Source organism: Arvicola amphibius, chromosome 17, assembly GCF_903992535.2.
Source record: "Arvicola amphibius chromosome 17, mArvAmp1.2, whole genome shotgun sequence".
NCBI lineage: Eukaryota > Metazoa > Chordata > Mammalia > Rodentia > Cricetidae > Arvicola > Arvicola amphibius.
The window spans coordinates 39,944,848-39,971,149 of NC_052063.2; the positions used below are offsets into that span (position 1 = coordinate 39,944,848).

General features: G+C 43.5%; 1 protein-coding gene across 1 annotated transcript in view; it reads right to left on the reverse strand.

Moving 5' to 3' along the window:
- Positions 1-26,302, reverse strand: part of Grip1 (glutamate receptor interacting protein 1) — a 274,899-nt gene that overhangs the window by 37,484 nt on the left and 211,113 nt on the right. Inside the window, 6 exon segments of the mRNA XM_042054253.1 lie at positions 1,959-2,153; positions 2,326-2,465; positions 4,605-4,749; positions 18,295-18,440; positions 20,001-20,070; positions 25,596-25,676. Coding sequence (XP_041910187.1) covers positions 1,959-2,153; positions 2,326-2,465; positions 4,605-4,749; positions 18,295-18,440; positions 20,001-20,070; positions 25,596-25,676 — 777 coding nt within the window.

The following is a 26,302-nucleotide window of genomic DNA, read 5'->3' on the forward strand; positions in this document are numbered from 1 at the left end:
AGAGTTAAACTTGAGGATAGTGAGAAGAGACGCCACGAGCCAAAAAAAAGAGGCTCAAAAATAGGTTATGTAGGGGAGCCATTAAAGGCACTGGGCTATTTTCTTTGAAGAAGGAAAGACTTGGAAGAAGCGATAACATCATCCAGCAACCGAAAGAGCTGCCAAGGGGAAGGGGCTGGAGTCGGTTCTGAATCACCTTGAGGGTGTGAGTAGGAAGAATTGACAGAAACCAAGGGCAGAGCAGATTTCAGCTCTCCACAGTTAGGACTTCTGAGCTGTCAGAGCTGCTGCAGAGAGGGAGAGCAGAGAAAGCTTGTCGGCTCCGTGCTCCAGGACACACGGCATGCCCGGTCAGCAGTGCTGGCCACACCGGATGCTGGACTAGCTGGACTAGCTGGCTTCTGCATCTTCCCCTCACACTGGAACCCATGACCGACAGTGACCTTCGACTTACCATTTCCTTATGGGGACTGCATGCGAGCCATCATGTGAACATGGTTAGCGAACTCAGGCATTCGACTGATACAAGCCATTGCTACATTTTCAAGTGATCTTAACTCTGCCCATCATCATGATCTCCACTTCCCTCTTAACTTCTCTAGCTTTATAAAGATTCTAATATATCAGTGTTAAATGTAATATTATGACCACCATTCAGATTTTTGAAACGTTTCATAAAGTAGTAGTTTTTCATCTTTTTACTAAGGAAGGAGAGACCACGTATTTCATATGCCAGTCATGGTCCTGGCGCTCTGGTGCAAAAGGCTGGAATAGCTGAGTTTATATGTATTGCCTTATAGGGCAGAACTCATTGGTATCAATATCAATTTTTTCCCCACAAAAAGTATGTAAAAATGTTTCCACAATAGTAAAAGAGTAAATCAACACACCCACTAATAAATAAACTCCATTTACTGTGGTAAAACTTGACTAGGGTCTTCTATTTGGCATCTTCTTATGTCCCAGTAATTTTCAGGCATTGCAAATGTGCCATTGGGTGACAAGGCTAACTAGTCACAAGGTATTATGACTTGGAAGAATTGCCAGATAAAAGAAGGATTAAATCTACTTGTGATGGGGCTGGAGAGATGGCCTGAAGACCAGAGTTTTATCCCAGCACTTAGATCAGGAGGTTCATGACTGCTTGTTACTCTAGCTCCAGGGAGATGAGACACCTCTGGTCTCCTACACTTCTGTGTTCCTACTCATCAGACCATCAGACACACACACACACACACACACACACACACACACACACACACTTTAACTTTACTTGAGATGTTTGACATATTTTCTCCACCAAATTCCAATATTGTGACTATGTAATAACAGAAAATATGCCATTTCAATTTTTCCCACCTATCTAGGACTTGACAGAGAAGGACACAACAACCAAGGTAGGCTGAGCAAAAGAAAATAGGAGAACCGAGAAGAGGGGTAGCTAGATATTCACCCAAGACCTGTTCTCCAAGCTGTTTGTGTTAGGGTGTCAGCAGGATGTCTGTGGAGACATATCTGTGACACACCTTCCCACATCACAACCACATCACCCTAACAATGAGGACTAAGGAAAACTGGGCTTATGTTCAAGCCAAGCATGCCTAAGAATCAATGGGGTCACTTGTTAACCCTCTTGTTAACAGGCTCAGATCCTCCTGCCTGTCTTTGTGAAATGCTTGCTAAAACCAAAACACAATAAAACCACAACACAATGGGGTCTGGCCCTGTCTCCATCAGTCCTACCATTGGTCTGCTTCATATCCACCTAAGCTTTCTGTGTGGACCACTTGGCCATCAGGAGCCTATCCATGGATGATCAATGCCGTGTCTTCCAAGAAGAGAATTCCAGGTTAGCGGGTGGAAGGAAGTGCTCAGGTTGTTCAGCGTGGGCACAACTGAAGCAGGTATGGGTCACCAAAAGGCATTCTGCACATGCAACAGAGCTGAATCTTCCATACCTTGACTCCCATAGCTGGCATCGATTCCAGACCCATCCCAGGAATCCACAGCACTGTCCACGCTGGGCACCGTGGAAGGGTACACGTCGGAGAGCTTGCCAGGCTTCTGTATTGTGGAGGAGTCCTCTTCACCATCTCCCAGGTCACTCGAGTGGCTGGGGATGGGGAACTTCTTGGGACTTGATGCTGGTTGGGCTTTACAGACAGGGAAAGGGGGTTATGTATCAGTGTAAATTCAAGTGAAAAGATCCGCGAATACTCTAGCTAGCGAGTTATTTCCCTAGAAACACATACAGACACTAAGCACATTCTTTTAGGAAAGGAAACACACTGGAAATCCTTAATTGGGACTTCTTGTCTCACTCACCATCTGTCTGTTTCTTGATTTTCAGGGTGACAGTCTCTCCTGCCATCTGTAGCAAGTGGATGGCTTCACTCAGAGGCTTCCCCTTCAAGCTGCTGCTGTTGATGGCTAGGATTCGATCTCCGATATGGATTGCTCCAGTCCTGCAACACCAGACAGGGGTAGGGAAGGTAGACACACCAGACAGGGGCAGGGAAGGTAGATACAATCCCTGTCTGCTTCTTGGGGTAAATTTCCCTATATGCCTGCACATTACTTATAATAAAGACTTGGGAAGGTCTCTAAGCTTCAAACTTAGCTTCCTCCTGGGAAATGTTGTAATGGAATCTGTTGGGAATGATTTTTTTCATTTTGAGTAAAATTAGAAAACGTGTCTTAATAAGTTTCGAGAATGGTCTTGGATGTTTCTTAAATCTGAGAAAGCTCAGTCATCTGGTAAACTCCTTACAGGTTCCCAGGAATGAGCTCTGTGGAACAGATGTAGTTATCTTTCTCTCTCTGCCTGTCTATCTATTATCAATCTATATCTATCTATCTGTCTGTCTGTCTATCTATCTATCTATCTATCTATCTATCTATCTATCTATCTATCTATCTATTATCTATCTATCTATCTATCTATCTATCTATCTATCTATCTATCATCTATCTATCTATCTATCTATCATCTATCTGTGTATCTATCTATCTTCTATCTATCTATCTATCTATCTATCTATCTATCTATCTATCTATTTATCATCTATCAATCATCTATCTGTGTATCTATCTATCTATCTATCTATCTATCTTCTATCTATATTGATTTTTTTATTGTTTAAGGCACAGCCTCTCACTGAACCTGGCGATCATCAATTTGGCTAAACTGGCTGACACTGAGCTGAGCTGATAGGTACCCACTTCTACCCCTGACGCCTTGGGTGCAAACTCAGTCTCCATGCTGGCTCAGTCAGGTGCTCCACCAAGGCATCCATCTCTCTAGCCCCAGAAAAGTCATTAACTTACTGCCGAACACACCAAATAGCCATATATTTAAGCTTTTTCTTTATACCCCATCCAATCTGAAAGAGCACACTGGAATGTACAGTTCTGATGTTTTCTTTATCTGTCATTGTTGGGAGCTGGGAAGCATTGGAAGGAACAGGAGAAGACCGTAGATGATTGACAGTGTAGCAGTAAGATCTTTACCCTTAGATAAGGAGCCAGGCCTAATGTACGAATGTCAGGCCTTGGCTGCACTGGGTCACGTTAAATTCAGATAATGAAGGATAATGAAGGATGGGGCGGGGGTTGTTCTAGGACCATAGTCTGGGTGATACAGGTGTCTGCTGGTCAGTAGGGGTTGCTTAACCTGTCTACTAGTGTTGTTCGAATTATAGAATCTTCCTCTGGGGAAAAAACCTCTAATATAGAGTATTAGTTCAAGAAAGATATAAGTTGTGAGAGCTGGGTGTAAAGAAATTTTCCCGACTCCTTTGTTGTCTGACAGTAATAACTAGGATGGCGGGACACCTGAAGAGCACCCTGTCCCAGGCTGGCTCTCCCAACCCCTCATCTGACAGACAGACCTATCACGTGGGCTGATTTCTAAATAAGGGGACGTTGAAGTTCTGAAACTCCACAGTGCTACATCTCCATCTTGCAAAGTCTTGCCGTCAAATACCAGCCTGAATGATGTGCCTGAGCGTTTTTGAACTAAGTGACTGAAAAAACAGATTTAGCTACAGCCTATTGTGTGCCCAGTAGCATGTCTCAGACAGAATGCCCGTGGAGGGCGGAGAGCAGGTGGGGCCTGTGCATCACTGTCAAAGGACCAATGGACACCTTTCAACTAGACACTATTGCAAGGGTGACTACACTCTGTTAGCTGTATTATTATTATCCTCTCCCCAATATATAGAAGCTTAGCAAATACCTGTCAGGCAACAGAAAGCTCAGCAAATGCTTGCAGAATTGATTTGGACAAGCCTTTTAACCTCCCTCAACTTCAGTCTCCTTTCCCCCAAATGGGCACAGTATAAATCTACCTGCAGCTGACTGTGGTCTCCCAACACACTTTCAGAGAGTAATATCCATGCTAAGCCTATGGCATCCTTCACCGCCTTTAAGATGCCCTTCAATGTCAAGTCAGAGCTCTGCCTGAGAGTTCCCAAGCTTGAAAATCAATCCTCCTTGCAGATTTAAAAGTCAACAGATAAATAGCTAGGAGAAGGGAGAGTGTTTTGCAAGGGAACAAGCCCCTCTCAGCCATAGGTAATTATGGAAGTTCCTTCAAATTTTACCTTTCAGCTAATCCCCCTTTAGTGAGGCTTGAGATGATTATAGGATCAAACGGTTCTTCAGTTCCTGAAATTGTGATGCCCAGGGGCCCCCCATAGCGCTTCAGTTCCACCGTATAAATAATCGCTCCAGAACTTTCTTGCTCATCTGCAATAAATGCCAAGGAATCATAATTGGTTTCATTGGAAACAGAGAATAATACATATATATTCCTCCGTAATGTAGGAAATGCAAAACTTCCATGTTGCAACAGTATGACTCAGAAAATAACTATTTTGGGAGGTAGCATTTCCTTAATAGGATTTCACATTCTCATTCAGGGATGAAGTTGTCCTGAGTGTCAGGGATGGGGAACACTTTATTTAACCAGTGGGTGGCCCACTTAACGACAGCCACAGAACCTCCATGTTATGTTTCTGCTGTGCACAGTGCTTGGCCAGCCTTTTGCTCCATTTGTGATCAATGCCCATGGAATAAACACACAGCGGAGTAGATAACACAGAACGAGAATGCCACTCAATAACTCAGAAAATGGCCACTTCCAGGCTTTACAAACACACCACTGCTTAAAATAAGAAAGTTGGTTTTGGCCGGGCGGTGGTGGCACACGCCTTTAATCCCAGCACTCGGGAGGCAGAGGCAGGCGGATCTCTGAGTTCGAGGCCAGCCTGGTCTACAAGAGCTAGTTCCAGGACAGGCTCTAGAAACTACAGGGAAACCCTGTCTCGAAAAACCAAAAAAAAAAAAAAAAAAAAAAAAAAGTTGGTTTTGCTCAGGGTTGGATCATATGATAATTCTTATTTAGGTGTGACCCAGAGAGGTTATCCTGAAGACAATACCAAGAATTTTAGAAAATCTTTAGTACAATTCCATCGACAGTGTTTTAGTCCCATTGACCCACCCAGTGGCATTGTCCAGAGGTTCGACTAATGCTCTCTCTGCTATAGAGAGTAAGAACTGATGCAAACTATTCATACACTGCAGGAATCTACTAGGCTGCCATATGGTCATGTGTTCCCAGGGCCATTTCAGAGTGGTAGGAAAGAAGACATTTCTGTTCTTCCCTGGACATTGGTCAGAAAGCTGGCACAGGCCACTTCCAACACGGTGGCTCTTATGACTCCATTTGGGTTGCATCATGAAGTCTCAGGATTCGAAAGATTTCTATTTGCTCATGGTTGAAGTTCCTGACATTTGTTGTATCCATTGGCCCGAGAGCTGTGAATGACTAAGGAGCTGTTTCATTTCTGCACCCCAGGATACAATGAAATGGCCCAGTAACTGCTTGAACAAAATCATCATTTCTTTACAGTCAGAAGGAGAAGAGTAAGGTATTCACAGAGCCACACTTTGCAGTAAGCAGCTGTTCATTTACGATATGAAATGCTAAAACAAGGAGGGAAGGAAAAGCTTGAGTTAACAATTCAATTATCTGTGTGCGCGGTGAAGAATTAGGGGGAACATAAAAGGCAAGGTCAGCAGAGTAATGTGTGCAGGGACGTGCCCTCTCTTGTCAGCATTTACTTTATGCGTGGTCATAGCCCGAGAGTTCTGGAATGCAGCCACACCACTTCTCAGGGGCTCTATTCCTCAACAGCTCCTTGTGCTGGGAATCATAAAATGCAATGCTAGAATCAACATCTTAGGTCAGAAAAGTACTCGGTGTCTGGTTCAAGTCGGATCCTCCACATCAAGTCTAAGAACTCTGGGAGATGATGGTCCCCAAGTTTCTTCTAGGCTGCTGCTTATGTTGTGGTGAGCAGGCTGGTTATGATAAACCACTGAGGGCTCCAGGGAGAAGCATGGGGAGCTGGTTTAGTGAACTCAAGCCCAGAAACCTCCGTTTTCTAATAGTATAATATTTTCTTACCTGCCAGTTCTGTCTTTGATCTAAATGAATTAGGGATGTAGTGAGTAGATTACATTTATGTTGCAAGCTGCGTCAATAATTCTATTCTGGATAGAATCTGGAACTACTCATTTGATTAGTGACCCTGACATGATTAAATGATAGCTAATATTATTTATCTCTGGGTTTTCTGTTGTTGGTCCCTCTGTTAGGAGGTTTGCTGCTGGGCAAACCTTGACCCTTCTGTGTGTTCCATGGAATCTGCACGTGAGAACAAGCATCCAGCACCGGGCATCCAGATTTAGGCACTGTCTTTCTATACGATTTGGGGAAATGCAGTTAAAAGTCATTGGAGAATGAGGGATTTGTGGAAAGTTATAGGTGAAGCTTCATTCTAGATGAAAACAAACATTGGCTGAGAAGAAGGTGAACTTAGGGGCAGACCCGCTTGCTGAGAGGCGTGGGGAGGATTTCTCCAGTTAGTTCCTCCTTGCTTCACAGAATGACAAACAGCACTGGGGATGGAGTGGACTGGCAAAGGATAGTCGTGGTGTGCGCCAGCTTACACAGGACATTTTACATCAGCACCCAGGTAGGCGCCAAAGACAACTGCTGTGCACTCAGTATGGGACATAGATGCAAAACAAGAAAATGGCAGCGTTATACCTGAAACACATCCTTCAAAGGGTAGTGGTGAGGTAAAAAAGTAGACCTTTGGGGATTCTAACTTAAGCAAAAACTAGCTGTCTAAAAATTACAACTCAAATCCCCACCCCCATTTCTCTCTTGCTCCTTTCTCACTTTCTTGTTTCATCTCTCTCTCTGCACATATGTTTATATACACATATATTATATACATATACATGTGTTTATGTACATGTACATACTCACAAACCATATTCCTGGGAATCATGAACACTGCTGAGATACACAATGATATTAAGATCACTGCTAATTATTTTTTTTACTGGGTTTTATTTCCAGGGGCCTTCCTTTACTAGGGATACTGTTGTTGTTTACAGGATGGGATGCCTGGGCCTGCATCCCAACAATTCAGTAGGCAGAGAAACTAGACAGGGAACCAGCTAGCCATGGCTGTCCTGGGAGATGCAATGATGGCTCACTACACACTGTTTCTCTGTTTTCTGTATGGACTTGAGATTTCATAGTATAAACAGTGTCTTTGCACCTGATTTTACTAACAAGGCTAAATAGAAAATAACCCTCCCAGAAATCCCTATAGATGCCACAGGTAAACAGGTGTTTGAATAGCCTGCCTTTCTTTCCATTGGTGGCAGCATCTTGATGGAGAAGGGTCATCTGTCTATGTGTTACTTTCATTGGTTAATAAAGAAACTGCCTTGGCCCTTTAATAGGACAGAAAATTAGGTAGGCGGAGTAGACAGAACAGAACTGTGGGAGAAAGAAAGCAGAGTCAGGCAGACGCCTCAGGCAGTCGCCATGCCTCTCCTCTCCAAGACAGACGCAGGTTAAGATCTCTCCTGGTAAGCCACCAACTCGTGGTGCTACACACATTATTAGAAATGGATTAATCAAGATGTGAGAGTTAGCAAATAAGAGGCTGAAACTAACGGGGCCAGGCGGTGTCTAAAAGAAAACAATTTGTGTGTTGTTATTTCGGGTGTAAAGCTAGCTGGGTGGCGGGACACAGCCCGCCGCTCCTTCTACAGCAGCTGCCCTACGTGGTCCTGCGGCTATAAGACACTTGCCCTTGAGGAGGCCGGGCTTGGCTCTGCCTAATGTTTTACAGTAAGGCTTTCTTCTAAATGGCTTTCCTGCTTGGGACCTGGTCTTTGCCGTCCTTTCCTATCCATTCCCACTGGCGCTGTCAACTCACGAGGCTTGGTCTTTCCTTCCTGGAACATTTTCAAAACACAAACCTGACTACACTGCAATCTTAGGTGAAGTCTTCTTATCAGTTCTCCAGCTCCTTGGCAGATTACAACCGAGCCTTGGCGGGAGCTGAGCTCCAGACAGCCACACTGTCCTCTCCTATCTCAACCCAAGCCCCAGAGCCTCTCCCTTTAGAGTCACAAATCCTTGCACAGCCGTCGGATGATGTCCCGTCTCCAGTCTTTACTCCCTGCGCACCCAGCTCTTCCCTCTTGTGCTCCTGGGGAATTTCTCCTTCTACCTCAAGACTTGACCCATGTGCCTTATTTTCTAAGGACACCCTAGTCTCTTAGTTGGGTTTGGTGTGCTTTCCTAGGGCATCGCATAGCTTCTGTCCATCACGTTAGCGTTTTTTCACCTTTCCAACTGTTCATTTAAGCTTCTCCTTTAACTAAAAGGAGAAAAAAGTGTGAGTTTTCTTGAATGAAAGAATTAAAGGCTAAGGAATAGGATTCAGCCTGGTAGACAGAAGCTTTGAAGCCCATATGTTATTGCAACACAGTACCTAAGAGTCCTTCATCAGTTTTTGACAAGATTCTTCTTATGGCATATACTTTTAATTCTGATTATATATATATGTATATACATACACATATACATATACACACATACATATATATACATACATATACACATATATACATATATATGTGCATATTTATTTAATGTATATGGGTGTTTTGCTTGCGCGTATGTCTATGCACCACATGCATGCCTGGTGCCCAAGGAGGCCAGGAGAGGGTTGTAGAATACCCTGGAACTGGAGTTACAGATGGCTGTGAGCCTCCATGTAGGTGCTGGGAATTAAACATTGGTCCTCTGGAAGAGCAGTAAGTGCTTTAACCAAAGAATCATCTCTCCAGCCCTATCCCGTGTTTTTACTGATTTCTCTCATTAGAACAAAATCCCCCTAAACATGGTTTTATCCTCATATCTTCATACCCTAGAACTCTGTCTGGCACCAGGGGGAATTCAGAAAATGCTCAAGGAGAGCAGCAGGATGGAGGATTGTTATCATGGGTGGATTCTCAGGAGACGCTCTCTAAAACAGTTCCTGTGTCAGCCCACATTGAGCCAAGTCTACATCCCTTCTTCTAGGCAGATGACACAAAGCCAGCACAGCTCCCTCTAGAGTGTGAGCCAAGACCTCGGTGACCACTAGGGGGCACCGCCGACCCTGAACTTCCCCCCTTCAAGGTTCTGGAGTGTCAGCTCAGCTTCAGGCTGAACTTCGGAATCCATCTGCCCTCCTGGGTTTTAGCCCAGCAGGCATCTGAAAGACCACGTTGCCTGGGAGGACGGCACTAACCACTATTTGGAAAGCTATTTTCAGAGCATTTTGGAGGTGGAAGCTCTCCTGCTCTAACCTCCAAAGCTCAGGAAGGAGCAGCTAGAATCTTCAACCCCGAGAGAAAGGAGCTCCTGTGAAGACAGGGCATCACATCACCAGAAAGTTTCAAAGCGAGCCTAAACAGACGCTAACGATATTATACGCAGCCAACAGCAGGTTTACAGCTAATAGGGGGAGGCAGGAAAGGGGCCAGCCTGCTTGTATGTTCAGCGTAGCTCCAGTTAAGGAAATTAATGGGACCACAGAGCAGATGCGAAATGGCTGCATTACTTGTCTGTAATGTTATTTTCTGCCTTCTTGAGTGCTGCCTGTTTAACAGAATGAACACTGTCTGGCTTGAATCCATAACGGCAGCTGCTGCCATGGCCAAAGAGGAGGTTCGGATTCAAAGAGGGATTTTGGAAGGGATACACGTGCAGGTCAATCAAAGTTCACTTCAACTAAAAAAAAAACTGTTGGAAGTAGTCTTGGAGTCGGACTAGCCAGAGAAAACATGCCACTCAGAGAGCCCCTCGCTCTGGCTGCCTCACTGTGCTAAGGCCAGTTTACAGCAAAGCTGGGCACTCGGGGTATTTGCAGGAGATATGGGTAGTTTATGAGTGGAATTAAATGTCTTTATGAAAGTGATCGTTTCTGAGTCTCGAGCTGTGATTCAAGGACCAGCAACTTTGGCATCATCTGGGAACTGGTTAGAAATGTAAATTCTCTATGCTTTCCCGGACCTGAAACAACCATAGACTCCAGAGGAAGGGCTCCGTTGGTCACGTGAACAGCCCTGGCAATTATCAGGTGCCCTCAGGGTTGGGTGCCATTACCACAAGAGAGAAAACACGAGACAGCTAGATCCTTCCAGTGCTCAAAGCACAGCCAGGGGTCAGTGAAAGGTGTATCTCCTCTCCAATGTAGGCTTTAGGGGAAAGTCTACTTCAAATAACTTAGCTTGGCCTAACACTGAGAAACTGAAAAGAAAACCCCAAAGAAAGCCAAGATAGAATAGATTCAACTAGAAGTAAAGGCTAAATCTGCGTAAGATTTTATTGCACACTCAACAAAGACCATGCGTTATCGGTAGGACAAGCAAAGGCCTGGGCATGGTGTTTTCCACACATTTGAGGGCCTGTGAAGAAGTCAAAGAGCTGAATTCAGACTCTACACACACGCTCTCTGGCCGAAGGAAGGTCATTTAAACCAAGAGAAAACACAGCAGCTGCCCACTTCATGGACAGAGAGGTAGTAACATGATGCAAAGCCTTGAAAACCCAGGTTCCTGGGCATTCTTGCAATATTTGGCACCACTCCCCCCAAGTCTCTACCAGCCTTCTCCTTGGGACCTAGCCGTATCTACAGTCTCTTTATTGCATGGCTTTCTACCAGGCACAGCCAAGGCAAAATGACAGAGTTATTTCAAGAGAGTTCTGTGCATCCTGTGGACCTGGGGATAGAGTCCCTGTCCTGGAGCCTGGGACAAGAGCCTTTCCTTTGCCCTGCTCAGTTACACGCCTCTGATAACGCACAAGAGCTTCTGAAGGCAAAACAGTAACTGAATCTAGAGGGAGAAAAATATTCAAAGCTCTAAGTGTTCTTAAGCATTTGGCCATCACAAAATAAAGCTAAAATTAATTTTCTCTAATTGTGGCTGCTAATAGTGCTCACTGGGTTCTTTCTACTAGGTATAAATGTTTTGCTAAGATATAGTAATTACTTCCTTTGATCCTCAAAGCAGCCAGTACTGGAGATATTTAAAGATACAGATCTCTGTAGATGAGGAACCTGATAATCAGGGAAGCTATTTGTGTAATTCCCAGCTTGCCAGCTGCGAAGCCAGTCTGTTTGGTGTTCACGGTCTTTTCATTCTATGGACATAGTCACAATGTTTATTTCAGACTCACTCAACATGAGTAAAACCAGTGGTCTCTAACCAATTCCTCTGGACTCGTTCCCTGTGTGAGGTCAGGTGGTTGCTCCTCCCATGGGCTTTGAGATCAACTTTAAACTCCTCACCATAGTCTACGAGGCCCATGCTGATGTTCTAAAAAGCCTTTCCACCTCATCTCCTACCATACTTAATGCTTCAGTATATTAGACCACTGGGACGTGCCACAATCTCTCTCCCCTTTACTTAAAATGCCACTCCCTAAGCAAATAAGATCCTCTCTCGCTCTCTCTCTCTCTCTCTCCTCTCTCTCTCTCTCTCCTCTGTCTCTCTGTCTCCTCTCTCCTCTCTCCCTCTCTCTCTCTCTCTCTCTCTCTCTCTCTCTCTCTCTCTCTCTCTCTCTCTCTCTCTCCTGTCCCACATTATAAACCCTTGCCATTTCAAGGTAGTTGAGTCTCCTGGTGAAAATCGATGCTTCCACGTTCTCTTGCCATTTTGTGCTGTCACTGTGAGAAAATGCTTGTGAGAAGAAGATCAAGGGAGAATTTATTTTGGCGCACTGTTTCAGAGGGTTCAGCTCCATACACTCAGGCAGGGAATATCATTGTAATCATGGTACATGGTTGGGGGAGCGTGTGCACCTTACAGTAGAATCTAAAGGCATTCCCTGATTGACCTACTTCCTCCAACTAAGAGGAAGTGCCCTACATCCTAAACTTTGAAGGACCTTTACATAGAGTGCTGCCACAGACATGTACACAGCCATTTATCACATTGGTATGTGTATATATGTGTCTGTACTCATGTGTGTGAATGGATGTGGAAGCCAAAGATGGATACGCTGTGTCTTCCTCAATCACCCTCCACCTTCTCTTTTGAGATATGACTTCTCAAGGAACCCAGGGCTTGGCAATCTGGCCAGCACTGGTTAGTTAACAAGACCTAGGACTCCTCCTGTCTCTGCTTCCCCAGTTGGTATTACTGGCACACAAGCTGTACCCAGCTTTTTACATGGGTGCTGAGAATTGGGTTCAGGTCCTCATGCTCGCATGCCCAGCACTTCACCCACTGAGCCATCTCTTTAGCTCCCTCATCCTATTTTTAAATTACTAATTTTTAAATTGTTTCTCCTATTTGGTATTGACTGACATGAGCATAGAGATTGTATCCTCATTATTTAAGATTTGGCAGTCCTCCAAACAGATATCTGGTACCTCAAGGACCCTAAAATGCTGACAGCAGGATTGAAAATCAAAGACTGCAACATTTGAGAATGACTCCAGCATTTCCCTATGTACACAGTAGAGCAATGAGCCGGAAACAGGAAGAAAGGCGGATACTCGGAAGTCACACCTGTTTATCCCAATGCAGCACTGTGTGTCTTAGGGCGCCAAGTTACGTCACGGGGATCCACGGAGGAAGCATGAATGAAGGCCAAACAGGAACAGTAAGTTGAAGGAAACAATGGAAAACATTTGGAGTATGGGAAGCCCAGGATTGGTATGAGTAAGATTTGTCCTGAATATTAGGATTCACAAACTTTGGGGGCCACTAGTCAGTGATAGCTCAATTCGTCTGTACGACTTCAGATTAAACAGAACCTCAAACGTTAAAAATCAGTGGCGGATGTAATGATCAGTGCTAGATTATATCCTGACTGAGGAGCAGGATGGAGGGAAAGGGGTTTTAGGAGATAATTATAATAATAAAAATGGACCCTAGTTTATGGAACATTGACTCTGCCAGTTAGGAAACCACCAAGCAACACTGTCTTTGTAAGGTAGGCATGGAGCCTGCGTGTGCATGCAAATGAAGTCAGGTAGGCATGGGGCCTGCGTGTGCATGCAAATGAAGTCAGGTAGGTATGGAGCCTGCGTGTGCATGCAAATGAAGTCAGGTAGGCATGGAGCCTGCGTGTGCATGCAAATGAAGTCAGGTAGGCATGGAGCCTGCGTGTGTATGCAAATGAAGTCAGGTAGGCATGTAGCCTGCGTGTGCATGCAAATGAAGTCAAATTGCACACGGTGCCCAATAACTTCCCAGACTCACACAGCTAAAAAGTAGTAGATTTGGACTTCACACTCGGGCCTGACTTTAAAATGTGTGTGTCATGTCTAAACGGAATGTCTCCATCAAATCTCTTCCCTCACAGCTCAGGGAACGCGGAGGAAGAGGAGGTAGAAATAGTGTAAGAGCTCGAGGGGAAGGGGGACCCCGGGAGAACAAGGTGTCTTGAGTGGACTGAGTAAATATGAACTCACAGACTGAAGCAATGAGCACAGAGCCTCACGGGTGTGCACCAGGGCTTCTGTGTGTATAGTGTAGCTTTCAGTTTAGTATTTTTATGGGACTCCTGAGTGTGTGAACAAGTGTGTCTGGTTCGTGTGCCTCCTTTGGGGCTCTTTTCCTTCCGTTGAATCGCCTTTTCCAACTTCAGTGTGATGGGCTTTGTTTTTATCTTGTTATGTATTTTGTTGTTTTGTTGGTAGAAGCCTGTTGCTTTTCTAATAAGAGACAGAAAGGGAGTAGATCTGGATTCAAGGGGAGGAACTGGGAGGAGTAGAGGGAGGAGGAACTGTAATCAAGATATAGTTATGAAAAAACAAGCAATTTTTAATAAAAGGGGAAATTAATAAACCATGTGCTCTTTATGATCACATAGGATCTTAAGAACTAATTTTTGACCAAGTATTACATTTGAAATGAGCAGGGCTTCCCTATCTTGCTTTGCTCTTCACACAGAAGAATTCACTTACTCTTTCCTCATTTTTCATGCGTTTGTATGGATAGTGTGTATATGTGAATACACGCATGTTTTCTACATGTGTGTGGGCACATATGTGGATGCCTGTTCACATGCATGTGGAGGCCCAAGGAGGACACCGGGAAACATTTTCAATTGGTCTTCCATGGTTTTCAATGAGGCAGACTTTTCCAGGTGAACCCAGAGAGCCCCCGATGTGATTCGTCCTGATCACTAGCTTGGTCTGGGGATGCCCTTTCTCTAACTTCTGAGTCTGGGATTCCAAGTGGGCCACTTACACCCATCTGACATTCACGTGTGTTTCTAGAGATCATGAACCATCTCCCTAGTCCTTAAGACACACGTGCAATCCTGGGAGGGAAGAGAAGAGAAGGACAATGCCTGTTCTTCCAAGGTGACAATCAGATAATAATTCTGAAATGGTTACCTGCTGTTTGATCACATCTGAATGAACATATGTTTTGATATGCCAATTTGAGAAATATGGTTTGAGTGAGTGTATCCCCCCACAATAACATTTATAGCCATATTTTGGGTATATATGTGATGTTTTCCAGTGAAATTTAAGATCTAAAAGAATTAAAAATAATAAACACAATGATTACTATGATATTAGGATAGGGAATATAGGTGAAAAGATGTAAAGGAGTTGGGGGTAGGCCAAAGGAAATAAGCTGAGAACATGGTGGAGCTCTCCAGTTCTGGGCAGCTGCTTCAGTAGGCCTGCCAACATATCTGCCTGGCTGGCTCTGAAACCGGACACCCTGCCAGCTGCCACTACCACACACATTCCTCCCTGGGTTGGCTTTCTCCTCTGCAAGGGAGTAGCTGAGATCTGCTGAGTTGGGCAAGTCAGGCTAAGCAGGTTTTTCTACAGGGCTTCCCCTCTTCCTTAGGACAGAACCCAGTTGATCCTGGAAGCTTCAGCCTTTTCATGGAAGAAATTCCCCAAGGAGAGTGCAGTGGAAGCAGACTCAAAAGGGACAGGATACAAAGCAGGTAAAGAAAATCAGTGCTTGAGGAAAAATGAGTACAAGCTTGTGCACATTTTAAACTGCTGGTTACAAAATATATTTGGCTATAATCATCATTCCCAATCTACCAATGGGTGCAACTACTGTTTTTATCTTTCACTGTGAATAGAAACCTTAAACATAAGGCTTGACACGCCTGTGACCTATAGAACTATTATGATTTAGTTATGAGAAGATTCTATAACATCGACAATTTTTTCCTGGTTGGTGTCATGATTCTAATCTTAAGTGTCCCTGAAGACTTCCATGTTAAAGGCTATTAATCATAACTGGTGACTAATCTGTGCCACCACTAGGACATAGTGGGACCTTTGGGAGGTGGGTCCCAAAGGAAGAAAGCTAGTCATGAGAGAAAGGCCCGTCCTTGAAAGCGAGGATGGTGGTCAGCTGGCTCTGTTGTTTCTGGGCCAGTTGACCATGGGCTAAAACCATGAGTGAAAAACAAAAACAAAGAAACAAAAAGCAGAAACAACCAATCCGTCCTCCTCCTTGTTGGTCTGATCAGATATTCTGTCACAGTGGTGGAAAGATGGACCGACACAAGAATGAAGGCTTAGACGGACGGCAGTTGCTGTGACTTCCTCACTTGGCAACGTCTACGTCTTTGGAAATGACTTGTGGGAGGAACTTGGGGGAAATATTGGGGGGAAAAAAGAGTTCAAAGAAAAAAAAATGCTTCCAGTTCTGCAAGAAGAGCATGCGAGGTGGTTCTATATGGAGAACCCTCAAGACCAGAACGCTGATAGGATCCTCAGCGACTGCTCATGAGGTTCAGATGGATACGAGGACACTCTTGGATGAGAGACCGTATATCACACTCATCAAGAAACACACCTGTGTGTCCCCCCTATGACCTGATACTGTGTGAGATGCCACATTTAAAGCTTGTAGTCTAATCTGCTGGGAGACACTTTGAGATAGCCAGTGTGTTGACTGGCATGGATATCGCTTAATGTTTTCATCTGGGTTTATGTTGAGAATCAGGAAGGAAAGGCAGAGCAGAAGGGACTGACCAGCTTGGAGTTTAGGTTTTTAAAACAAGGGGCTCTTTCAGGCTGAAAATAAAGTGAGCTCGCTGAGTAGACTAGCTCCATCAAAACTAGCCAAGTACTTTGCATTGGGACAAGAAAGATGCTGTCCTAGCATCTCAGGCATTAGCCAGTTCCCATCCATCAGTGGCTCAAGGGTGTAAAGATAGAAAGCCTGCGAAAGTCTTTGATTGGAGATCACTCCAGGGAGCCTTTCACACACAGGCTGCCAAGGAAAGCGCTTCTCTGAGCTCAGCTAACAAAAACTCAGAAACCGCTGCAGCTGTGGTCCAGGTGGGTCTAGTTACTGCTCAAGCTGGCCGCAGACCTTAATGCCATCCCGTGATGCGGATTACGCTGCCTTGAGTCTCAGAAGAGAATGAACTTGGACTTTTATGTGATGCTAGCTCGAGGTCTTGGGAATTCTTGGAGATAGACTGGAGGGTGCTGCATCTTGAGTTGGACATGAGTCCTCTGGAAATCCGAAGTGGAACGTTTGGTTGGAATATAAAATGCACCCCTACTCTGCCATCTCCAGGTTCATGTGTTGAAGGCGTGGACCTCAGCTAGTGGGAGTACTGAGTCGTAGGCTAACTGAGTCAATGGGCAAATCCGCTGGTAGTTTGTAATGTATGAACTAGTATAGTAGGAAGTGGAGCTGAGTGTAGAAAACGGAACACTGGGCATCACTTTGGAGGGTATAACTTGCTCCAGCCCCTTGTTGTTTTCATTCCTGTCAACTTAATTCCCCCACACCTCTTTGCCATGATGCACCACCAGCCAAACATGTACCAAGACCCCTGGAACCATGAATTCAAATATATACTCCCTTAATTGTTTTTTTTATTAGGTATTTTGTCTCAGAAATGAAAAGCACAAAAGTAACACACTATATATTATAGGTTTAGTTTAGGGAAACAAAGACTTGAAACTATATTCCATAGAACCACATTCATAGGACGGGCCTTAAGCTTATTGGTAAGACTGGCAGCATTTTAAATTAAATCTTTGTGATGCAGATTTAAATCAATTCCTAGAACTTCCATATTAGTGAGTTATTTTAATAAATGGACTTTTCAATAGTTCCAGGCTACTACTGGAGCAGATAAAAGGGCTTTTACTGCAGAGCTGTTAAAGGCATGTCCCCTTTTGCATTACTGCTAAGAGCATCGCCTTGAAGCTTGTTAAATAAGAAGAATCTTGGCCTCCTCCTGGAGCTGATGTCCAGGATGTGTGTTTCCAATGCTCTCCAGGAGACCGTGAGCAATGACGGGCTCTGAGAAGCACTGCTTACACACTACTGATGCTCCCCTAGACTGGACAGGACCCTCAACAAGAGGGACAGACTGCGTGAGGATCCCAGCGTTCCCTTTTATTCTCATTCGGCAATCCTGGTTTAAGAGAAGTTTGCTAAGGAAATAATTCAAAGGAAGACAGAAATCTAAAGAAAACCCTCTCTGCATGAAGCATGGCACTACTCTCTATGATACTGAAATCAATGAAGTAACAAAGAAAGACTGAGTTTGCAAACTAGTTAAACATTTATACAGTTAAAAAAGCAGCATTAGTCATGGTTATATGTTACAACTATCAACAAACTCGGGAATGACCAGTTCCAATTACCTTATAGTGTAGTCTTCATACTTAAAATTATCTTCTTATAATTGTAATTTTATAAAAAACATCTTAGTTGCAAAAATTGAAAGCATCATTAAAAATTCACTCAACACTCAATGTAAAATTCCAAGATTCTAAAAACAAATAAAACAGTGCCACCCCGTCACTAGCCAGCTGCCACCTGGAAAGCATCCAGATGTATTATCTTTTTGACAGACGGGCAGCTAGAAAGGTCAGTCTTAAGGAAGGATGCTGTCGGTACCTGAGTTATCTTCATCTTTGCGGATCTTGAGCTTCACCAGATCTTCACACTGCTGGAGGATCTGGACCGCGTCTTCCATGGAGCAGTTGTCCAGCCGGATGTTATCTATGGCGAGCAGCTTATCCCCGAGCTCCAGAGTTCCGGTTCTGTGGACGAGCGCACGGCACTGCGTGAGTTATGACGAGTACGCACGTGGGCCGTTTCAAGAGGCGCTGAGCACAACGCAGTGCTCGGGTGGCCTTCACAGTCGAAGGTTTCAACTGTTTGTAAACTGTACCGTACCGACAAGATTCCATTTCCTTGCCGTCTTGTTTGGGATGGGGGCTACGGCGTCACGTTGCCTAATGTCCAAACATTTTCCTACTGCTTTCTTCAACTTAAGCCAGGCATTTATTTACTCAGGAAGTCTAGAGCTCCTTATGGGGTACTGAGTACAAGAGACCCCCCATATCATTGTGTTCCTCCCAACCTAGAGATAATTATTTCCCAATATTTATCCTCTCTTTTCTTCTGCTGGGTCATCTATGATTGATACACAGGCTATCTCAGCAAACCCCAATCCCTTCCCACTTATGGATAGGAAACAGGAATGTCAAGTAGGTGTGATGGTTTCCCAGCTCTGGATTCCCTGCCCACTTTCTACCTGTTACACAAGAAACATTTTTTGTCTTTGTTTGATACATGATATTAGTAATTTACTTTTCAACACAGCTGTGCCTGCACTATATATCTGAACACTTACTATTTCCTCTCCTCCATACATTTTTGGGGTTTCTATTTCTTTAATGACACAATTTATAATGACAGGCTGGGTTTTTTAAGTCTTCATTTAAAAAACAGTAAGAGGAAAGTTAATATTACCTTGGCATGCTCTATTACATAAAATGTACTTTTATCTGTGTAATAGAAAGTACAAGATGATCTTATTTAGATGTATAGAGACAAGGGAGGAGACTGTTCTAATTTAGCTTCAGTTGCCAACTTGATACAGCCTAGAGCCATTTAAGAAAGACGTGATAGTCAACAGACTGTCCAGATCACATTGGCCTGTGGATATGTCTGTGATGCATTCTATTGATTGTTCAGTGGTTTTGGAGGGGTCCAGCCCACTATGAGTAACACCATTCCCTAGGCAGGTGATTTTAGACTGAATTAAAAAAAAAAACTAGCTACTCATAAGCCCATGAGTGAGCCAGCAAGCAGCACTCCTCCCCAGCTTCTGCTGGACCTCCTTGACTGGGAGCGCTCTGGGCAGAAGGAATGATGCATGTCAGCTAGCAGGTTCACGTTCACATTCCCACTTGAGACTCTGCTCTCATGTCTCATGGACACCATAAGGGACTATGATCTGGAACGATAAGCCAATCAAGTTCCTTCTCTCCTGTGTTGCTTTTGGTCAGATTTTTTTTTTTTAAAATGACATCAACAGAAAGGGAATTAGCAAACAGAAACATTAGTGGGGGTACAAAAAGTCTTACTTCTTCAAAGGGGACACAAGAGCACCTAACCCAGCTGTCGCACACGCTATTAGTCTGGGTGAGGCACTTCTCAGAACTGAAATAACTAGTTCATGAAGGATGGAAGACGGGCATGAAGAAAATGCTCATGCTGACCCCATGAAAGCCCATAAAGATCACTTTCCACTCTGGAGTATGGGAATACACTGGAAGGAGGAAATAGGTAAATGAGGAAAGGCACGTCCTTACCTGTGTGCCACGCTGCCTTTCTTGATATCTGAAATGACAAGAGGGTCCCCGGGTTTTCTACTGGATGGTGCTGTAATAATGAAGACAGAGCGAGACGTCACATCTTTATATCCGGGACTCATGCAAGACTGTGCGTTCCCTCCTGACTGACAGTCACTTTCCATACCAGAGAGAGTTTATATGTAAATCAAAGGCGACCAACAGATGGTTGGAAAATACGCATACCAAAACCAAAACCACATTCACGTAAAAAGTATTTGCATGCTGGAAAGCAATATGGCCATTTAAATTTGCAACTGGAGAAAACAGGTGAAGAGCTGACCATCAGGCTTAGGGCAGTGACCTGAAAGGTTGGCTCTTCAACAAGAGGATAATGAAATCAATGACTTTGGTGGTACTGGTGTGAGCCTGTCTCCCACCCTTTCTTCCATGCCTCTCTAGCTAAGATGCACCACTTCGTTGATGGGCGCTCACCACGTTCCTCAAGTGCCTTGGGAGGGATATAAGGCAGAAATAATTGTTCTATTATTCATGTTGTCTATATGGAAATCTTTTGGGGTGGACTATACAAATCCTTATGCTCTGCCCACAAATTCTTACCTAGAAAACTTTACAGTGTTATGGGATGTAACTGCTTATTTTGTTATGATAGTAAATATTTTACTACTTAACTAAATACATATAAGTGTATATATTCTAAGCATATAATATAGACCTTATTAAGCTACACATAAAATTATTAACAATCAGAGTGGTCAAATATTTGGAACCTTTAATTTTTTTGGTGGTAGGACTTCTATTTGATAAGAATAAAAAAAAAATAAACCATTTGGAAAGGAACTTCCTTGGAATTAACTATGGATATGCGTTATACCCCAGAGAAGCTCAAAGAAACCATCTTTGTGTGTAAAGTTTAAATTTCATTTAGGATACCAACATTTGTGAAAAACCAAGTGGCCTCTGAGAGAAGATGCTTTGCCAACCTGAAGCCTGTGACGGTTTCCTTTTAGAGAACATTAAGAGACCCCTGAAGTAAGATTTTATTATAAACAGATCAACCCATAATAATTACGGAACCATATCATATCCCATAATCCCGCCTGAATCCCAGAAAAATGTTTATGCATTAGAACAGATGGTTTAACAACTCAACATCATATTTAAAGGAAAACCAACACCCCAATACCTAATCCACCATTGCAATTAGTCCTGAGTAAATGACACTGAGATTTCACTTAATTGCTAACCTTAGCTGCTAGCAAAGTGTGCAGAACATATTCACTATAATTAACTCATTATTTAAACCTTCACTCAATGATTGGATATGACTTAACCACAGACACGAACATCTACCAGTTTTACTCATATTCTAAAATAGAAATAGTTCTTTCTGGGCATTCGGCATGCACGTGTGCACGTGTGCACACACACACACATACACACACTAAATTTTTACTACATGCAAGCATTATTATTATTCTTTTAGTATCTGCCAATGAATTTGCGTAGTATCTTGCCAACCTATAGTAACAATGAAATAACATGCAAGAGTTTCCTTTGAATTAAAAAGGCCCACATTTCACTGAAAAGGAAAACTAGCAATTGTAAAAACAAGAAGATCCATCAAACTCACCCTTCTCTGCAAGACAGCAAAAATGGTATCATGATGTAGAGGACAATGCTACATAAATTTTTTTCTAGAAATGCTCTACACATCTACATGCATAGGGTGGCTATCCTCATCTCTCTACATTCCCCTTTCTCCTCTAACTACACCCACAACTGAAACCCTAAAGTTCTTGGTGGTGAAGTCTGTGGGGGTGAAGATATTGAACAGAGAAGCGTGTACAGACCTATATGTCTCTCTGTCACTTCCAGGCACACAGATGTGGTGGTGAATCCTCAAGTGATCAGTAGTTGTTGATACCACCCTACCACAATGCTGAGTTGTTTTCTGCCTAGAAAATAGCAAGCCACGCCTATATTGCTAGGCTCATAAGCTCTAAACCTACCAAGACAGTCACTATTACTAAATGTTAATAGATTTTACATAGATGTGTGGCTTTGGTACTAGAAAGCCAGTAGGACAATGTAGTGTAGGGATTGAGAAATGTTACTTGATGGTCGTAATGGTCGGGGCTGAAGTCGTAGCTCTGGCACTTCTAGGTTGATTGCTGGAGGACAAAGTCTTTAGATAGATGACTCAGGTGCAGGATATGATGAATGTTCACAATCTTTGCCTGAGAGTTTCTGCTGAGAGGATTATGAGCACTCAAAGGCAGAGTGATTAGGCAATGCACACAAGACTGCTCTGACTACAGTAAGTGTTTGTTGTTATCGTGATCCAGACACCTCGGACTCATTTCCCTACTCCAGTAGAGAAATGGATCCTCCAGGCTTTATCCGTCTGATCTTGCCTGATCTTGACTGATCTTGACTTGTGATCCTTCAAGAAATGACAATGAGTCACTTAACGCTTTGGATTTGATTGGACATTTCCATAGAATCAGGCACTTACGTAGCACATATTTCCAAAACACTGACTATGAGCTAGGCATCTCTGTACTGGGCTCTGGCTGGGAAATCTCAGAGAAATAATTGGTTTAAAAAAAGAGAGGCAGGGCTTGTTAGATATCATAAGGTCATGAGAAATTAAAAGTTTTCTCTATTCTGAAATAACAATTCTCATATTTTATTTATTTTTATATAAACATAAGTATTTATTTATATTTATTATAAAATAAAATAATGTGTCTCTATGTCACGTCTACTGGAGTAGCCAAACCAGTGCTGGTGGAGGTGGTGGTCTACAATGAATGGGCCAATAGACTGACTTACAAAGGAAGAACAAGCAAGGGTGGAGGTGGTGGTCTACAGAGAATGGGCTAAGAAACTGACTTACAAAGGAAGAACAAGCAAAGATTACGGTGTGAAAGCCAAAGACAAACAACAGCAATTCCTTGAAAACTCAGTGCACTTGGCCAGAGAAGCAGAACTGAGAAGGGGACAAGAGACCAGCACTGTGAAATTGTGTGCTCCACGATGGACATTAGACTTCCTAGTGTCTTTCTCAACTTACATTTAATGAGATAATTTGGACTCCATGCCACTGTGTCTCTAACGTCCCTGCTAATGAACCTGAGCAGTGACACATGAGTCGTCTAGATGATTGCTCAGGACTCATCACAGCCATATACTTATGTAGCAGCACAAAGCTGGTCTTCTTCATGTTGCCTATAGGTGCATATTCTTGAACCTCAGAAAATAATATATATATATATATATATATATATATACAGTCCAACTATTTGTGTTAAAAACCCAACTCCATATAATTTAGTTGGAGATTGTGCCCAGGCAAGTCTTCAACTTTCTGCTTCTCCAGATGTAAACACAGATGATTCCTGCCTTTAAGTTGATCCATTTATGGATGTGTACAGGGAACTGAGAGAGGCCTTTGGGAGTTTCCTCTTTCACTGCAACGAACACAACTCCTGGGTGGCCTTTTTATTTTGGTTTTGCAGTACCTTATGTTTCTTCGACTTGTCAATCACAAGTATTTTCCAGGAAGAAACACATGCAGTATAGTGATGACTACTTGTGTAAGTGCAGTCGGAGCTCTGAGGAGCTGACGTGTGTGTGTGTGTGTGTGTGTGTGTGTGTGTGTGTGTGAATGATTGGGAGAAAGAGAGGGGGGAGGGGGAGGGGGAGGGAAGGGGAAGGGTAGGGAGGGGGAGGGGGAGGGAGAGGGAGGGGGAGGGAGAGAGAGAGAGAGGGAGACTTGTGCATCCCTTCTCCATCTGGAACAGTGCAACACTCAAAGCTTCACAAGTAACTGTTGCACATGGTGAGCTGAGACTCAATATGTTCTTGTAGAAGTTTGTGGGTTCACTTGTCAGCCCACGAAGCCTCATTGGCAACTTCCAGACCACTAAGAGACCCTGTTTCAGAAACAATACTGGATAGCTCCTGAGGAATGATACCCATAGTTGACTTCTGCTTTCCACACTAAACACACACACACACACACACACACACACACAGACGGCCACACATAGGACTTGAGATGTCATTCACACACTATAACATCTCTGCTTTATTCAGATGTTGGGTCATTTTCAGTTGTACTGCAGGCTGGTGTCACTTCATTTGCCGTTGACTCCCCTCTCAGATGGCTACTCAGGGCGGCTGGACAGTGTCAGACAGCTGCCATCTCATTCTTGCAGAGGCTGTGCCATGCGGTAGTACTCGTTTTAGTATGATGGCAGGCGTGTGTGATTTACCATTAGAAATAAAAGTGCGGTTCTAGTGTTAAATTTATATCATTAAAGTAGAATTGGACAGCCCTATTTCATACTACCCAATTGAGGACGCTTTTTATTTATTTTTGCCATAACCACTGCCATCAACTCTGCCCAGTATGTGTTGAAACATTTTTATGTTCTCTCATCATTTTTTCTTGAAGGGACAACCTTGTGGTCAGAGTCCCTGCCTCTGTGTCTCCTTGGTCCTTATGCATTGACCATATGTTTCATTTGCTTGGGGGCATTTATTGATAAATTCAGTCTGTAGATATTAGGAGTACAGAACAAGCTCGATTTCTGTTCTGTTCTATAGACAGGATATAGAGGTCCACTGGGGCTGGAATTTTCAAAGTTTGTTTATCAAAGCAGTTATAAAACTAGATCCCTAGGGAGGAAGAGAATTAAGCTAATTCATATATATATTACTTTTCACTTTGGTGTGGTTATTCAGACCAGGTACCATGAGTAATTCAGGAATTTACTAAAAGGAATTGATTGAGTCTTGTAAATTACAGATACATAGTATACTCATAGAAAGCCTTGAGAATATATGAAAGCATGTTTTGAGTTATATTATTCTTTCTTGTATTCGTTGAATTAGAGAAAAGCACAGGGCATAAACATGTAGAGAACTTATATGTGTATTTCTGCTCATCCAGTTAGTCATCTATTTGTGTTTTGGCGTGTGAGAAATATTGAGTACTATGACTTGCTGGACAGCATACAAAGTACATAGCTGTTGTCTTGAAAGACTTAGCCCCGTACTTCATGGAAATCTTGCTTCCATTTATATTCTGATTTCTTTTGTCTGAGTGTGCGTGCGTGCGTGCGTGTGCAAGCTTGCTCACACGCAGGTGAAAGCCAGAGGTTGTCATCTAAGGTCCTCCTCAGTCACTTCCTGCTTTATTTTGTTGAGACAGGATCTCTCACTGAAACTGGAGCTCATGGTCTGGCGAGCCTGCCGTCTGCTGCTTTTCAGTCCTGGGACTACGGATGTGTGCGGCTGTGCCCAGCCTTTTACACGGATGCTTAGGCTATTTCAGATTTTCTGCCAGGGCAAGCACGTCACCAAGCGAGCTCGCTTCTGAGCCTTTATGTCCATCTTGAAGAGAGAGACTGAGACAGCAGCGAGAATGTGAAGCTGCTCCTCTCCCTCCAAGGCTATCAGGTGCTGGCCGCGCCCTATGCTGACACGGAGATGGGTGAAGGCTACACCGGCAAACCCCTCGGCAACAGATTCATAGAGAGTCTTTAATTATACAGTGTTTTAAGAAAGGCCCCTTGCACTTACAGCTGATGGTTATTCCCAGCTCCACGCTGTGCTTCTTAGGCAGTTTCACGTGAAATGTTCCACTACTTGGGATGACAGACTCTGTAATTTCAAAACAGAAGAGAGCGTTTGTAGATCTCACAGGACACTGGATATTGGGTAGGAATAGTCTTCTGAATTAAAACATTTCCATCCTGAAAAGCTGTTCATTAAGACTAGGGAAGTTCTAACATGAAACATTCCATTACAGGCTGTAGGCTCCTTTAGATTCAGAGGTAAACAACTCACAAGCCTCAGGAAGTCTCTGAAACTTATAAGATGATCCAGGTCACTTGACTACTAAAGTTATAAAAACATTAAGAACTTCTGGGGAGAGAGGGGACAGATCAGATCCATTGATCTGTGTGACTGTTGTATAGTGAGGACCAATGTTACTACTTTCATGAGCTGTGATCATCCTGGGACAGGCTTCTTCAGCAATTAGCTGTTTCAGAGTTGTTCATGCTCCAATAAGCAACCACTCACCTCTACTCCTGCATGTAACCCAATAAGTTCGTTAGTTTTCCAACTTGGACTTGGGTAGATCAGTGTTTGAGGTGTCATTGGTGCTCTACCTGGGATCTGTAACGGTTACTTTCTGAGCTCATCCACATCTCTACTTTAAGTCCCTGGTGACTCGGATGTAGGCATCCCGCCTCACATCTGCAGCAGTACCTTTCTTCCCAAGA